This window comes from Ranitomeya variabilis, chromosome 4 (assembly GCF_051348905.1).
Source record: "Ranitomeya variabilis isolate aRanVar5 chromosome 4, aRanVar5.hap1, whole genome shotgun sequence".
Lineage (NCBI taxonomy): Eukaryota > Metazoa > Chordata > Amphibia > Anura > Dendrobatidae > Ranitomeya > Ranitomeya variabilis.
The window spans coordinates 583,343,032-583,357,979 of NC_135235.1; the positions used below are offsets into that span (position 1 = coordinate 583,343,032).

Sequence of the window (14,948 nt, forward strand, 5' to 3'; positions counted from 1 at the left end):
AAGTGGCTTTCTCATAGAAATTAATAGGAAGAATCTTTCTAGCCTTGTTAAAATGTTTTTTTGAGGAAGGTTTTGGAGAGGATCGGCCCAACAAAACCCTATCTGAATATAGCCCCATACAAGTGTTTATTTCTTGACTCTTCAGATATTCTCTTGTTTCCACCAAGACCAGTTATTCCAGTTTTGGCATTTTCTTTCAGTTCTGCTGTGGCCCCAGGGGGGCAAATACTCATTTTAGCCTTGTGAAATGCAGTTTGTCCCTGAAATTTTATCTGCATAGCCTCTAGGAATTTGGACACAGGATCATTATTGCACCCACACAAGGTTGTCACCCACCTTTCCCAGAGTCCTGAATGGCAAACCTCCATAGTGATGCGACAATAAATCCTGAGAGTTGTAGTTCTGCAACATCTGGAAGTACACAGGTTAAAGGGCATTTCTATAGCATGGTGGGAGTCAAAATTTCAAAACAAATGGTTAAAAGAAACTTTCATAGGATGATGGGAGTTGTAGTTTTGCAACAACTATAGTGCCACTCGCTTACTTAGGTAATACCAGAATTACCTGTCAAATTACTAGACATGAACATTAATGACGTAGCCATCGGCCGCACCCAGCTGTAATGTGACGCACATTTCTCATGAGGCACCTCTGTATCAGAAGCTGACCTGATACTTTGTGATTCAGAGCAGAATATATGAGTGAGGACCTGAAAAATGCAGCAAACATTTATTTCCTGCAGTAGAAAAACCAGCTCCGCCTGGAAATGCCTCACCGGAGCAGCTCAGAGTCTTTATTCTTACGTTCTTCCCAAACCGTCAAAAGGACAGTTTTGTCTATTTATGCAACAATGCGTCACCTCCTCCACTATTTGACATTCAGAAGTGCGGAAAAGCTGGATGAGAACCCTGTCATAGCCAACATCGCCTATTATCCAGCTTTCCTAAAGTAAACAAAAAAAAAAGTCTGGGGGCTAATTTCCACCTCCAAACCATGTGGAATTGCACATTAAAATGCATACTGGACTGCCAAGGTGCCATATATTGTTTTTGCATAGGGGCCCACTCCTGTCTGTGTCCGCTAGTGGTGGCCACTATGTCACTTCTGACCAGGGTTATCACCCAGCATTCCTATAATCCTAAATGCATCAACCTGCTCCCATATCGCTACATAGAGAGGAAGAATTAACAATCCGGAGTCTGGGAAAGCTGGGTGTCAGCCACTGTCTGCAGTTATCTCAAGCTCTGCAGAACATTGCTTCTGTTTTTCTACAAGTACATATCGACTTATTCTAAAGATTATCAATGACCTCATTCTGCTATTTATCTACACCCCAGAAGCAAATATATCATCTTTAGATTATTGCTTTTGTCTGCAGAGCAGTACTCTGTGCTTTCTTCCCACCCACCCACCCCCTTTAATTCTTTCTGTCGCTCTGAAGAACATTACTCTGCTTTGTCTACTATTTAATATATTCTGCAGATTATTTATCGTGACTGATAGATTTACAGTCTGCAGAGTATTGCACTGAAATGATTTCCAGCTTCAAATACAAATTTCAGCTAATCGGATATTCTCCTGTAAGCATTTCTAGACTTCGGAGTCATTTTCAACAGGTTGCTTCACCCGAGCCTGAAATAGCTGATAAGAGGGAGCGATAGATTGCGTTCAACCATGCCTAACCTCCCTTATTTTTCATTTAAGGGTATGTGTCCACGTTCAGGATTGCATCAGGATTTGGTCAGGATTTTCCATCAGTATTTGTAAGCCAAAACCAGGAGTGGGTGATAAATGCAGAAGTGGTGCATATGTTTCTATTATACTTTTCCTCTAATTGTTCCACTCCTGGTTTTGGCTTACAAATACTAATGAAAAATCCTGACCAAATCCTGATGCAACCCTGAACGTGCACACATACCCTAAGGATATTAAGTTTTTTGTAGGCAGAGAAAAACTACAAATATTCTGCTAGAAACCGCTTAAAAAAATGCTGCTTCTTTGAAGAGTTGTTAACTTCCTGAAGCATTTCCTTAAGGGTATACTGACACTGAGTTTTTGTCAGGAGTATTTGTAGAAGAAAGTCTCCAAAAATCATAAGGAGTTAAAAAAAAAAATTCAGGAGGTTTTGTTTTTTTTTTTTTTCCTTTTTGGAGAGTTTCTGCTCCAAATACTTGTAAAAAAACTCAATGAGAATACACTTTTAAGGGGAACCTTTTACCAGATTTTTGCTTCGTAATCTGAGAGCAGCATAATATAGGGGCAGAGATCCTGATTCCAGCAATGTGTCACTTAGTTTACTGGTTACAGCAGTTGTGATAAAATCGTTTTCTCTGCTGCAAAGCTCAAATGCTGAGCTCTGTATAACCCTGCCAACACCGCTGATTGGTAGCTGTGTAAACCGTGCATAAGCAGAAAGCCTCCCGCTTTTTATACTTCACACTATAGAAAGAAAGATGTCGCTGGCAATAGCAAAACCGCCTGTGAAGCCACCTCAGAAAAATGACCACTGATGTTTCCTGAAGAATGCCTGTGTATAAATGACGCTGTGTACACATACCCTCAGAGTTTTTCCCTGAAGTGTTTTTGGCCAGCCTTCCGATTGCACAGGGGCTAGTTTGGAAAAGTTTGCGTCAGGATCTGATTCAGAGAGGTGGCACATACTTGAAGCGGAAAAGACCGCTCAAAAGCCAGAACATATGAACAGCAAAGTGGTTTAACAATGGAAATGAATAGAACATTTTTTTTTTTTTTTAGAGTTTATTGAGCAATTTTTCAGGTGTCTTTTACAGCACATCAGTAAAAAAAAAAACTCCTCAAATAGCTGTGTGTGCACTTGGCCTAACCAAAAAGTTAATTCCTCTCACTTTAGGTACTTGAATCATGTCTCTGTATCCGTCTCTAGAAGACCTGAAGGTGGACCGGGCATTACAGGTGAGAGCAGAATCATGTTTTTTGTGGTTTTCTTTTTCCTACACGAAATATATTTTTCATTAAAGATCCCTGGTCCCCTTTCTTTCTAAATTTTTGAAAAATGTGATTTTACAAATATTGGATATCACTTTAAACTAACATTTTACAAAACTTTCCTGCCTGCAATGACAAGGAGTGCACTAGAGAAGAAGCCGGAATAATAAGAGCTGCTCTGCAGTGTCTTCCAAGAGCTAATGTACTCTGCATGACAGCCATCTCCTTGTCAGACACCTGGGGTTAAGAAATCATTACCCTCCCTTATTTGTATAAAATGCCAGGGGCACCGAGAAGGAAACTGCAGAGGAAGGTGCGGTAGCAAGTGTGACGGTCACAACATGTTCATGTACTGAGTCACCTACTGACAGCGTATGCTCTGGTGACACGATGGTCACGTGGCAGCCATGTATCAGCGGTTATTCCCATGTGCCATGTCACAATCTGGCGCAGTGTGGCATTATCTCACGTGATATAATAACAGATATCTCCATCGTAGGTCAGATGGCGACACGTGGGATTACTGGAGAGTGACCTGTTTATTTTCATTTATGTTTTCCAGGCTCAGTCCAGCCAAATGATCAACCAGTCACCTCCCGCAGCCATAATGCCATCTGCGGCCTGCAGCCAAAGTAGGTGGCACCCAGCAAATGTTTCATCTGTGATAATGTATAAGAAGGAGTTCAACCTTTAACCCCTTTATGACTGTTTTGTTTTTGTTCTCCCCCTTCTTCAGGTGTAAGGTTACCCTGACAGCCATGGGTGGAATTGCGATCTACCTGCGGCTGTTAACATGTTAAATGCCGCCATCAATCACTGATAGCGGCATTTAATTTGAGCCCCTCAGAAGCGTGTCAAAAGAGCTGCCCATCTGCGCCCTCCTATAATAATAGGAGATTATTATATCTGCTACACTCAGCAGGGATAAAGCCCTGCTATGTGTAGCACAAGCAATCAGAAGATCGCAGCTTCAAGTCTCCTAAGGGGATTATTGAAGCAAGCAAAAAAAGTAAAAAAAAAAAAAAAGAAAAGTTTTAAAAAATATTGAAAAAAAATATATAAAAATGTAATGTCACCCCCATTTCACCCCATTCAAAATGAAAAAAAACAAACACACATATTTGGTATCACTGTGTTCAGTAATGTCGCAACTATCAAAACATAAAAAGTAATCCAATCAGTAAACGGCATAACGACAAAAAGAAAATCAAAATCTCCAGAATGGTTTTTTTTTTTTGCTGCTGCAACTATGCAAAAAAAGCAATACTAGGCGATCAATGCGTCATATGTCCCCCAAAATGGTATCCATAAAAACGTCAACTCGGCTCACAAAAAATAAGGTCTCACCCAGCCCCAGATCCCACAAAATGGAGACGCTACGGGTCTCAGAAAATGACGCTTTTTTTTCCCCCCTTGCAAATGTTGGATTTTTTTTGACCACTTACGGTAAACAAAAAAGAAGAACTTGTACATGTTTGGTATCTGCGAACTCGTAATGACCTGGGGAAGCATAATGGCAGGTCAGTTTTAGTATTAAGTGAACATGGGAAACAAAGACCCAAAAAACAATTGTGGAGTTGCATTTTTTTTTGCAATTTCACTGCACTTGGACATTTTTTCCTGTACATTATATGGTAACATCAATGGTGTTGTTCAAAATGACAACTCGTCCAGCAAAAACAAGCCCTCACATGCCTAGATTGACTGAAAAAAATGTTACAGCTCTGGGGAGAAGGGGAGCAAAAAAAACCCAAAAACTGAAAAACACAAAGTCGTAATGGAGTTAAAAATTTGCATACCATTGTGTTATACAGCCCAAACCGCCATCCATTGTATATACACAACATGATCTCAGATACTCTGTAGGTCTGAGGAGCCGAGCTGGTTACCAGCATGTCCCAGCCTGTAGGATGGCAGATGGAACAGCTTGTCTGCCCATAGAACCTGCCTATAGTGGAAGGACATCTACATCGCCCTCTGCTGGCGGATTTTGGTTACGGCAAACTCCTTTCATGTAAACTGCCAAACCCGTGAGGAAAGACGTCACCATTCACCCACATCTAGAAAAGAGCACACACAGAGCACAGCAACCATATAAACCTCCAACAGAGATGTCTCCTAAGAATTTGTGTGCAAGTGAATGTCTCTTGATATTTTCTGTTATCAGCCATAATTTACAGTGGGAGTCATTTGAATGATAGCTTGATGCCAACTATCATTTGCCATTTAGGCCTCAGGGCTAATGATACTGGGGTTCTGCATTACCCGACATGCAGATATGTGCCCTGCTGGTGGAAAATGAGGTTTCAGCATTTATTTGGTTTCTCTTTTTATAGGTTTGTACCCAAATTTGTCAGAACTGAACAATTACATGGGACTGTCACTGACTGATGAGGAGATACAGCTCAATATGTCGCTGGTTCCATCAGGAGGAAATGTGAGTGTGGTAATACTCATATACTCACCATGTCAAGAAAGCCAAATCTCTACAGGTCGGATACTTCTCGCAGCTGAGGGTTTGTTACAATGGTGTTTAGTCTGGATGATCCTCAGTAAACTAAACACATCAGCAGCAATAACTATGCTGGTTTGATAGATTGTTACAATTAATCAGTGCAGGAAAAATGTAGTGGCTGCCAATACACAAGATTGTGCAGCCTGGAAATCCTCTGCTGTGAGAACTCTAAGAAGGCCATGTTCACATGTTGCAATTTTTTTTAATGCAACTTAAAATCTGCTTTTCTACAGTAACAGCAAAAGCTATGAGATTTCAGAAATCTCATGCGCACGCTTGTTTTTTTTCCCCGTCATTTGGAAAACTGAAGCATGTCTATTCTTTTAGTGGTTTTGCAGCGCTTATTTCAGCATAGCAAGCATTGAGAAAGTGCAAAAACGCAATCATGTGTTTTTGCTGTTTTTTAATAACAAACTAACTTTATAAAACATATATTGTGGACAAATGACACATATAGGGCTCGCTCACATTACCGAATAAAAATAGCTCCGATGTTGCTCCTGAAAAGTTGGATGAGTGGAATCTGGTTCAACCTATGTTATGCACGTGCACAATTTTTTTTCTCTCCCAGCATCTCCTTGCAGTGCATTTTTAACATCATCTTTTACATACTGTAATTCTCTATGTACGATAATTTAAAGCTAGTTTACAAACCTAGTAAGATAGAAAGATAGATAATGTCACAGGCTCCCCACATACAATAAACTTGCACCCTTTAGTGCCTTTCATGTTGCACTAAAAGGTGTTTAGCCTTATTTAAACAACTTCAACATTTTTGATAACCAGACAAGGTAAAGCAGACAGCTGTGGGCTTATACTATTCAGCTGGGAAGGTCCCTGGTTATTGGAGCCTTCCCAGCCTAAAAATACAAGCCCGCAGCCACCCTGGAATTGGCACATCACATTAGATGCGCCAATTCTGGAGCTTTGCCCAGCTCTTCCCGATTGCCACAGCACCAGGGCAATCAGGGTAATGGTAGTTGGGGTTGATGACAGCTGTGATTTGTGAAAAATCACAGCTGCCATCAAGTCCCAGTGTTAGTAATGGAGGGGTGTCTATCAGACATTGTTGAGGGAGGATCTGAAAAGACCCTTCACGGTTGACACAGTGATTTTCAAATTGATCCACAGGGCGTTGCCGGCAACTGAAAATGACCAGACGGAGATTTGTGTCTCTGTTTGGGGGGATCGAGCAGATCTCTAAGCCCCGTTTATTGTGTCGCACTTTTCATAATATTAAATTATACTTCAACCAATCAACATAAGAACACGCTCACAGTTCTTAACCTATAAGAATGCAGGAAACTTGGAAACTACAAATATGTCCATGTCTACGTAGCATAGAGAGAAGCATACCAGCATGTACGTCAAGGCCTCGTAGAACAATACACCCTCAGTGTCATTTTGTTCGGGCTGGAATAATCAAGGTCTCATAACAACTATTAACTTCTACTTAGTAACAAAAATGTATCTCAAAACAGCAAGATGGAGCCGAAAAGCACAAAATGAAGCCTGCTTTAATTTTTGTTAGTTTAACCCTTCACAACATCTCCATTACTAACCAAGTAATCAAAAATTAAAACACTCACAAAAGAACAAAACTTTATTTGAATAAAGACTCCCACACACCATCCTTCATTCACCAATTTATTGAAAAAAAAATCCAATGTTCGTCTACCGTAATCCAACTAATCTGATGTAGTCCAGAAATGGATACTTGAAAAACATAAAAAAAGAGAAATAAAAACAGACTGTCCCTCGTTCACCATTTTATTACCAAAAATGTTTCCACGAAGCTCCGATGTACTCCAAGTTCCCCGAATCTGGCGACTGTGAATAGCAGTGAACTGACTGGTATTCACAGACGCCGGGTACCGACGAGAACATTTTTGGTAATAAATTGGTGAATGAGGGACAGTTTCTTGTTTTTATTTCTGTCTTATGTTTTTCAGGTATCCATTTCTGGACTATACTGGACTCGTTGGGTTATGGCGGACATGCATGGGAATTTTTTTCATTTTGTTAAATAAACTGGAGAATGGAGAAGTGTCAGGGAGTCTTTATTCAAATAAAGTTTATTTTCTGTGTGTGCGTTTTTATTTTTCATTACTTGGTTAGTAATGGGGTTGTCTGATAAACGCCTCTTCATAACTAACACCAGGACTTCATGGCAGCTGTGACTTTTGAGAAATCACAGCTGACATCAACCCTAAACTACCATTACCCCGATTGCCACCACATCAGGGCAATCAGGAAGGGCCGGGTAAAGCACCAGAACTGGCTCATCTAGTGTGATGCACCAATACTGAGGCAGCTTTGTGCTGCTATTTTTATGCTAGAAAGGGCCCAATAACCATGGACCTTCCTGCCACGTATCAGCTCACAGCTGTCTGCTTTACCTTGGTTGGTTATCAAAAATATGGGGTACCCCACATAATTTTTTTTTTTTTAATTATTTAATTAATAGGTTAAATAAGGCTAAACACAGTTTGTTACCACAAAGGCACTAAAGGGTGACAGTTTATTATATGTACGGGGCTTGTGACATTATATATCTACATGACATCTAGCTAGTCTATCCATCCATGTACAGTATATACCAACTCCCCATATACAGACAGTACATCCCAGCTGACCACTCCTGTGATTATCTCTGTACCAAGGAACAGCAATTGAATTCCAACCTCCTGATCCTTGGGACCACTCATATTGTCAGGCGATATTTAGGAGGACCCTATAAATTAGTGTGACTTGGGGTAGTTTAAAGGCAATCTGTCACCTGATTAATGCTGCCCAGACCACGTACAAGATAAATCAGATCCTCCCTGCACATTTGCTGCCAGGTATATATCTTTTTCTGAATCACTCAGGTGTTTCAGAGATGATATACTTAAAGATCCGGGTGGGGACTATAACCAAGAAGAGACTAGTCTGGCACTTTCCCCAGCGGGTTATTACCAGCGCTGCCAGAGGGGATTGCAGGTCTCTCGCTGTGGGAGAGACCTGTCAATCACCTATAGCAGTATTGGTGTTCTACCGGCCATTCTTTACATTGTTTGTTCTTGCCCTGCAGGACGTGGCGGTCCCCCACACCCTCCCGGGAGGTCTGGTGGCCCCAGTCACCGGCAATGACATCGGTTTGAGAAGAGCAGAAATTAAAAATGGAATCCGGGAGCTGATCTTATGTAAGGACGAGAACGGCAAGGTGGGCCTGAGGCTGCGGGCCGTGGATAAGGTGAGGACATGCTGGAGGGAAGTCCATAGCCTGGAACGGCTCGGATTAGGCAGTGGGACTAACACTCTGTAATTGTCACTCATTTTAGGGGATCTTTGTGCAACTCGTCCAGGCCAATTCTCCAGCTTCCCTGGTGGGCCTGAGGTTTGGGGATCAGATCCTACAGATTGATAATCAGGACTGTGCCGGATGGAGCAGTGACCGGGCGCACAAGGCACTGAAGAAAGCCGGACAAGACAGGATCAGCATGATAGTCCGAGATCGGTGAGTTACTCCTGCATAGATGCAATATAAAAACGGGTGCCATTTTCAAAAGCCCTAGACCTCCTCTCTGAAGGGGTTAATTAAGTGCTGACCACAGAGTGCAATACAGTTTAAAAAAAAAAAAAAGAAAAAAAAAGACATCCCAGCACTGTGCCTCCGATCTTCTGTGTGCGTGACTGCAGCGGATATACCTTGTATACCTTAAGTGACCGCTGCAGCCAATCACCAATGTTAGCGTTTATGCAACAGGACAGTAAGTACTCGCAGTAGTCACATGGGCTGCAACACAGCATTGACGACTGGAGATGTAGTGGGTAAGTATGTATACTTTGTTTTAGGTGTAGTGCTGTCTGTAGACAGCTTTATGATTAACTTGGGCAAACTCCTTTAAAAAGGAACTCACATTTTCTCTATCGTTTGTAACCATGAAGACACATAGGTTTACATAGGACCTGTGTCCACAAAACGGTATTAAATGGTTTTGAATTATTTTGCTTACAATGTTGCTGAATTTTTTGTTTTAGATGCATTGGGTTGTCTAAAAAACATGGTAGTGAAGGTAGATGTATGAGCATCTAGAAAAGAATGGCAACAGATACCATGGGGGGTGTCATCACAGCCAATATGGTTGTCAGCCGGGTTGGTCAGAAACTCATAATATAAGGAGGATAACTCATGAGTTAATAAGAAAGAAACTAAGGGAGAAATGGCCGTCATGTAGACTGTCACCTATCTTTTCCCCAAAGACAATACTGAAGGGGCAGGGGTGCCCAAAGCCAGGACCTTTCTGCTTCTGATTCTTAGGCCGTGTGTCCACGGTAAGTAAACGCTGCTTGTTTGACGCTGCAGCGTCAAACACGCAGCGTCCAGATGTTCCAGCATAGTGGAGGGGATTTTGTGAAATCCCGTGTCCACTATGCGTGGAAACCCGCACGCGGCGGCCCTGCGACTCCGGACATGCTGCGCGTCTTTTCAGATCGCAGCATGTCCGTGCTACCTGCGGCGACGCTGCGTCGCCGCAGGTAATATCACAGGGCCCTATGGCGAGGGGTGCGATGATCCCGGATGTGTACTGTACACATCCGGCATGATCGCGTCCCAGAAAGGGATACCGCCGGCCATCCTGAGCGTGGACACGCAGCCTTAGTGGAATGATAGACTAAACAACATTACAAGATTCAGGGAACATCCAATATAGAATTGGGTTTTAGTTTCTTTATTTCTCTATAAATAGCCAAAACACAGGCACACATCATAAAATATACACCAAATATTCACCATTATTTCAGTGACAGCTGCAACCATATGCACCCACTATGGAAATACAGGGAAGGACTAAGGCCGGTTTCACACTTGCGGTTGTGACCGCAGCGTTTCTGACGCATACATCCGCATGCGTCTTAATTTCATATCTTTTACATTGTGGACGCAGGTTCATGCGTTTGCATGTGTTCGCCTGCGTTTGCTTACGCATGCGTCTTTTCGCGGTGTGTGGCGGGGCGCGGCTAACGCACCATGTTGCAATTTTATGAGGCGGCAAATTTCCGTCAAATATGCGCAGGCATGCGCATGTGTGCATTAAAAAAAGCATTACTGTCTATGGGAACGCATTTATTTGCTTATGCATGCGTTCGCTGAGCTTTCGTACTTCGGACTGCGCATGTCCAGGAATTGATTTAGACACGCCCATTGAGACACGCCCTCCTGGAAATATCGAACGCATGCGCATAAAAAGCGCAAACGCAGGCAAAAAACCTATAGAAACGCAGCTTTTTTTGCAGTCATGCATAAGCTGATGTGGATGAAAAAAGGGTGCGTAAACATGCGTTGGCATGCGTTTTCGGACAAGACGCTGCAGTCTCAACCGCAAATGTGAAACTAGCCTAAGGCGGCAATGTACCTAGAACAGTGCCCTCTAGTGGACAGTCTGCTTCTGTCTCCATTGGGTCTGTAGAGGAACAGTGCAGAACTGACGCGGTCTTCCTACACTAGAAGTATCCACACGAGGCTCATATGAAGGATTGTGGAAAAACGTTTACAATAGGGTTAAAAAAAGAACAGGCCAAATAGATCATGGTACTTGTACATATTCAAGAAAGTCCACTGCACCACCTGACACCTGCCAATAGTGATGAAAGTTATGGGATTGAGGGGGGGAGGGGTGGGGAATAGGGTTACCGTGTTACAAAAAAAAAAGCACAGCTTGTATGTGGTATTGTGTCAACTTCAGTGGAACTCGTCTGTTATATTACATGCAACTTATGGACAGGTCAGACACCGTTTTGGGGGAAAAAAGCCATCCATCTGTAATCTTGTTCAATCATGTGGTCAGATAAGTTTAGTAAATATAATTGGAGCATGGCATCAGACGAGATGATTTAAGATCATATAAATAGCAGCAGTGCCCTCTAGTGGTCATATCATCAGCTCAGTTTAGCAGGTATAATTAGAGCAGTGCCCTCTAGTGGTCATATCATCAGCTAAGTTTAGTAGGAATAATTAGAGCAGTGCCCTCTAGTGGTCATATGAGCTCAGTTTAGGAGGAATAATTAGAGCAGTGATCTCGAGTGGTCTTATCAGTTCAGTAGGTACAATTAGAACAGTGCCCTTTTGTGGCCACTGGAATATATTCCAACATAATACAATTTCATGGAGCCAACATAAAACTTGTACATGTACAGTTTTCCAGTAACGTACATTGACCTATCCCTACCCTTACAGAGCGTGCACAGTCCATCATGTCTTCTGTAACATTGATTTCCAGTAAAACCAACACAAAGCAAAATCCATTATCTCGAGGTCATGGGGTGGAACTGGGCAGCTGCTTCCATGGTAAAATCAAAATGACAATTGTGCACTGGCCTTAAAGGACCCTGTGGTATTTTTAGTTTCCTATATCACATTACTATAGTGTGAATATAATCTCTCTCACAATGCGCCACAGCAGACACTGAACCAGCAGGGTATAGAGGAAACTATGCAGCTCTGGGTGTGACTGGAGAGAAGACCTGATGTAACTTTTGCACAAAATTACTTATATTAATATTTGACACATTTGTAGATTTTTTTTCCTAGACCTGTAGAGGGCGCCACTGACCGTCACCTGTGGTTTTTTTCTCAGTCCATTCCAGCGTACAGTCACTCTACAGAAGGACAGCTCGGGACACGTCGGATTTGCGTACAAGAAGGGCAAGATCACCTCACTGGTGAAGGACGGCTCGGCTGCCAGGAACGGCCTGCTCATCAACCATTACCTGTGTGAGGTCAACGGGCAAAATGTCATTGGACTCAAGGTAAACCGACAGAAATCTATAGGGGACGGGTGCAGAATCTTATAGTTTTGTACCTATTAAGTGTGAAAGTTTATGTATCAGACAATTGCATGAATAACCATTCCCTACTGTGAACGTAAGGGGGACAAAACACGGAAACGGAAGACAGAATCTTAAAGATACCTGGCGCCATTTCCATACATAGGTGGAGATTATGGAATTACTATTTATGCAATTATTCACATGTATATATGTATATATGTATATATGTATATATATATATATATATATATATATATATATATATATATATATATATATATATATATATATATTGGGAGTAGATTGTTTAGTGCAGGGAACAAGTGATGGCTGATTTTGTAGAATGAAGGAGAATGGGGGTTGGCGTGTCATTCAGGGTACAAGTGACTTGTGTGTGTTGGAGTAGGAGGTGAAAGGGTCATGCAGTGAATTAATTCAGCGAGTGCTATGTGAGCGATTGCTGGATGTTGCGAGATAATGATTTATTTAGAGGTTATAAAAGATTTCCTCTTCTCAGGACCGTGAAGTAGAAAATATTTTGACATCATCTGGGCACAGCATAACAGTTACCGTGATCCCCACTGTCATCTATGAGCACATTATAAAAAGGTAAGATTTTACCTAAGAGACAACTGGGGCAATACAGCGACAATGTCTGAGAACTGCTCTTGTCCTGCCTTGCAAGTTTATCCACGAGGGCTGAAATTAAAATGTCTCTATTACACACACAGAATATATATGTATGTATATTTAATACGCACACACATACAGTATATGTGAATACAAGTGAATTGAAAAAAAAAAAACCTCTCTCTCTCTATATTCATATTCAATGCACTATTTCATCAATGGGACATACTGAAGAAATATTAGCGCCAGAATCAAGGAGATCATCTGCACCTTTCTAGTCCACCATAAGTAGGAATGGTAGGCAAAGCGCTGTGGAATTAAAGGCCCTACACAAATGAAAAATAAATAATACATTCTAATACTTCTGGTGTCTCCTGATTTTCATTGAGAAGGATCAGACATGCTAAAAATTCAACATGCCCAATCTTTCAAAATTGGCTGAACAAATGGTGGCAGAGCATCAAATACTAAATTGGTTGGTGGATAAATGGCGGGTTCAGCTGATGTAGGGTTATATACTGCAGAAATTAGAACACATTTCTTCTGTCAGATGATCCTGTTTCCCAGTTGGGAGTTAGGCCATGGACACACGTTCAGTATTTGGTCAGTATTTTACATCAGTATTTGTAAGCCAAAACCAGAAATGGAACAATCAGATGAAAACTGTTGCATATAAAAGTTTGTACATTCCGGTTCAAAATTACTGTCATTGTGAAACAAAAATAGTCATTTTACATTTTAAAAATTACAAAATAAAATAAAAAATGGTCCGATGCAAAATTTGGGCACCCTGCACAGTTCGTACCTAGTATCACAGCTTGTAAATGCTTTTTGTAGCCAGCCAAGAGTCTTTCAATTCTTGTTTGACGGATTTTCATCCATTCTTCCTTGGAAAATTCTTCTAGCGCTGTGAGATTCCTGGGTCGTCTTGCATGCACTGCTATTTTGAGGTCTAGCCATATTTCTAGCCAGATTTTCAGTGACGTTCAGATCAGGGGACTGTGAGGGCCATTGTAAAACCTTCAGCTTGCGCCTTTTGAGGTCTGTTGTGGATTTTGAAGTGTGTTTAGGATAATTATCCATTTGTAGAAGCTTTTCTATTTTCAACTTCAGCCTTTTTTAAAAAAAAAAAAAAATTGTTATGTTTGCATCAAGAAATTGTTGAAATGTAATTGAATCCATTCTTCCCTTTACCCATGAAATGTTCTTTGTGCCATTGGCTGCAATACAATCCCAAAGCATGGTTGATCCACCCCCATGCTTAATGATTAGCAAGATGTTCATTTCCTGAAATCCTGTGCCTTTTTTTCTCTACACACACCTTTGCTCATTGTGGTCAAAATGCATCAGGCTTGTTTAGATGTTCTTTTGCATACTTCTGAAGCTGAATTTTATGGTGAGGATGCAGGAGAGGTTTTCTTCTGATGACGCTTCCTTGAAGGTCATATTTGTGCAGGTGTCTTTGAACAGTAGAACAATGTACCACAACTCCAGAGTCTGCTATATCTTTCTGAAGTTCTTTTGCAGTCAAGCAGGGGTTCTGATTTGCCTCTCTAGCAATCCTACGAGCAGCTCTAGCTGAAGTATTGCTTGGTTTTCCAGATTTTATCTTAACCTCCACTGTTTCCGTTAAGTGCCATTTCTTAGTTAGATTTGTAACTGATTTTTTTTTTATAGCCTTCTGCTTTGTGGGCCTCCACTACTCTCATTTTCAGAGTGCAAGGCAGCTGCTTAGAACGACGCATGGCTGCAGTTTTTGGCACAAGGTTAGAGGAGGCTGGGCTTTTATAAATCTGGGAAATTTGCATCACCTGGTCTTCCCAAGCGATGATCGTCAACAAGCCATAACCCGAACAGGCTAATTAAGGTCTAAAACCGTGCTGAACGTTATCTAAGCACACAAATCTCCAAGGGGTACCCCAACTTTTGCATCGACCCAGTTTCCTTTTTGCAATTTTTAACATTGAAAAAAAAAAAGACTACATATATTTAATTAAAATGCAAAGACAATGTGTCATCTTTAACT

The 14,948-nt window shown here is 41.5% G+C and overlaps 1 protein-coding gene across 2 annotated transcripts in view; it reads left to right on the forward strand.

Annotated features, from left to right (window-relative positions):
* SDCBP2 (syndecan binding protein 2) overlaps nt 1-14,948 on the forward strand; it is a 104,135-nt gene that overhangs the window by 87,660 nt on the left and 1,527 nt on the right. For both annotated transcript variants that reach the window (XM_077253026.1, XM_077253025.1), the window contains 7 exons: nt 2,870-2,931; nt 3,527-3,596; nt 5,301-5,401; nt 8,553-8,714; nt 8,803-8,978; nt 12,100-12,271; nt 12,810-12,901. In XM_077253026.1, coding sequence (XP_077109141.1) covers nt 2,881-2,931; nt 3,527-3,596; nt 5,301-5,401; nt 8,553-8,714; nt 8,803-8,978; nt 12,100-12,271; nt 12,810-12,901 — 824 coding nt within the window. In that variant the 5' untranslated portion in view covers nt 2,870-2,880. The remainder of the gene's footprint in view (nt 1-2,869; nt 2,932-3,526; nt 3,597-5,300; nt 5,402-8,552; nt 8,715-8,802; nt 8,979-12,099; nt 12,272-12,809; nt 12,902-14,948) is intronic.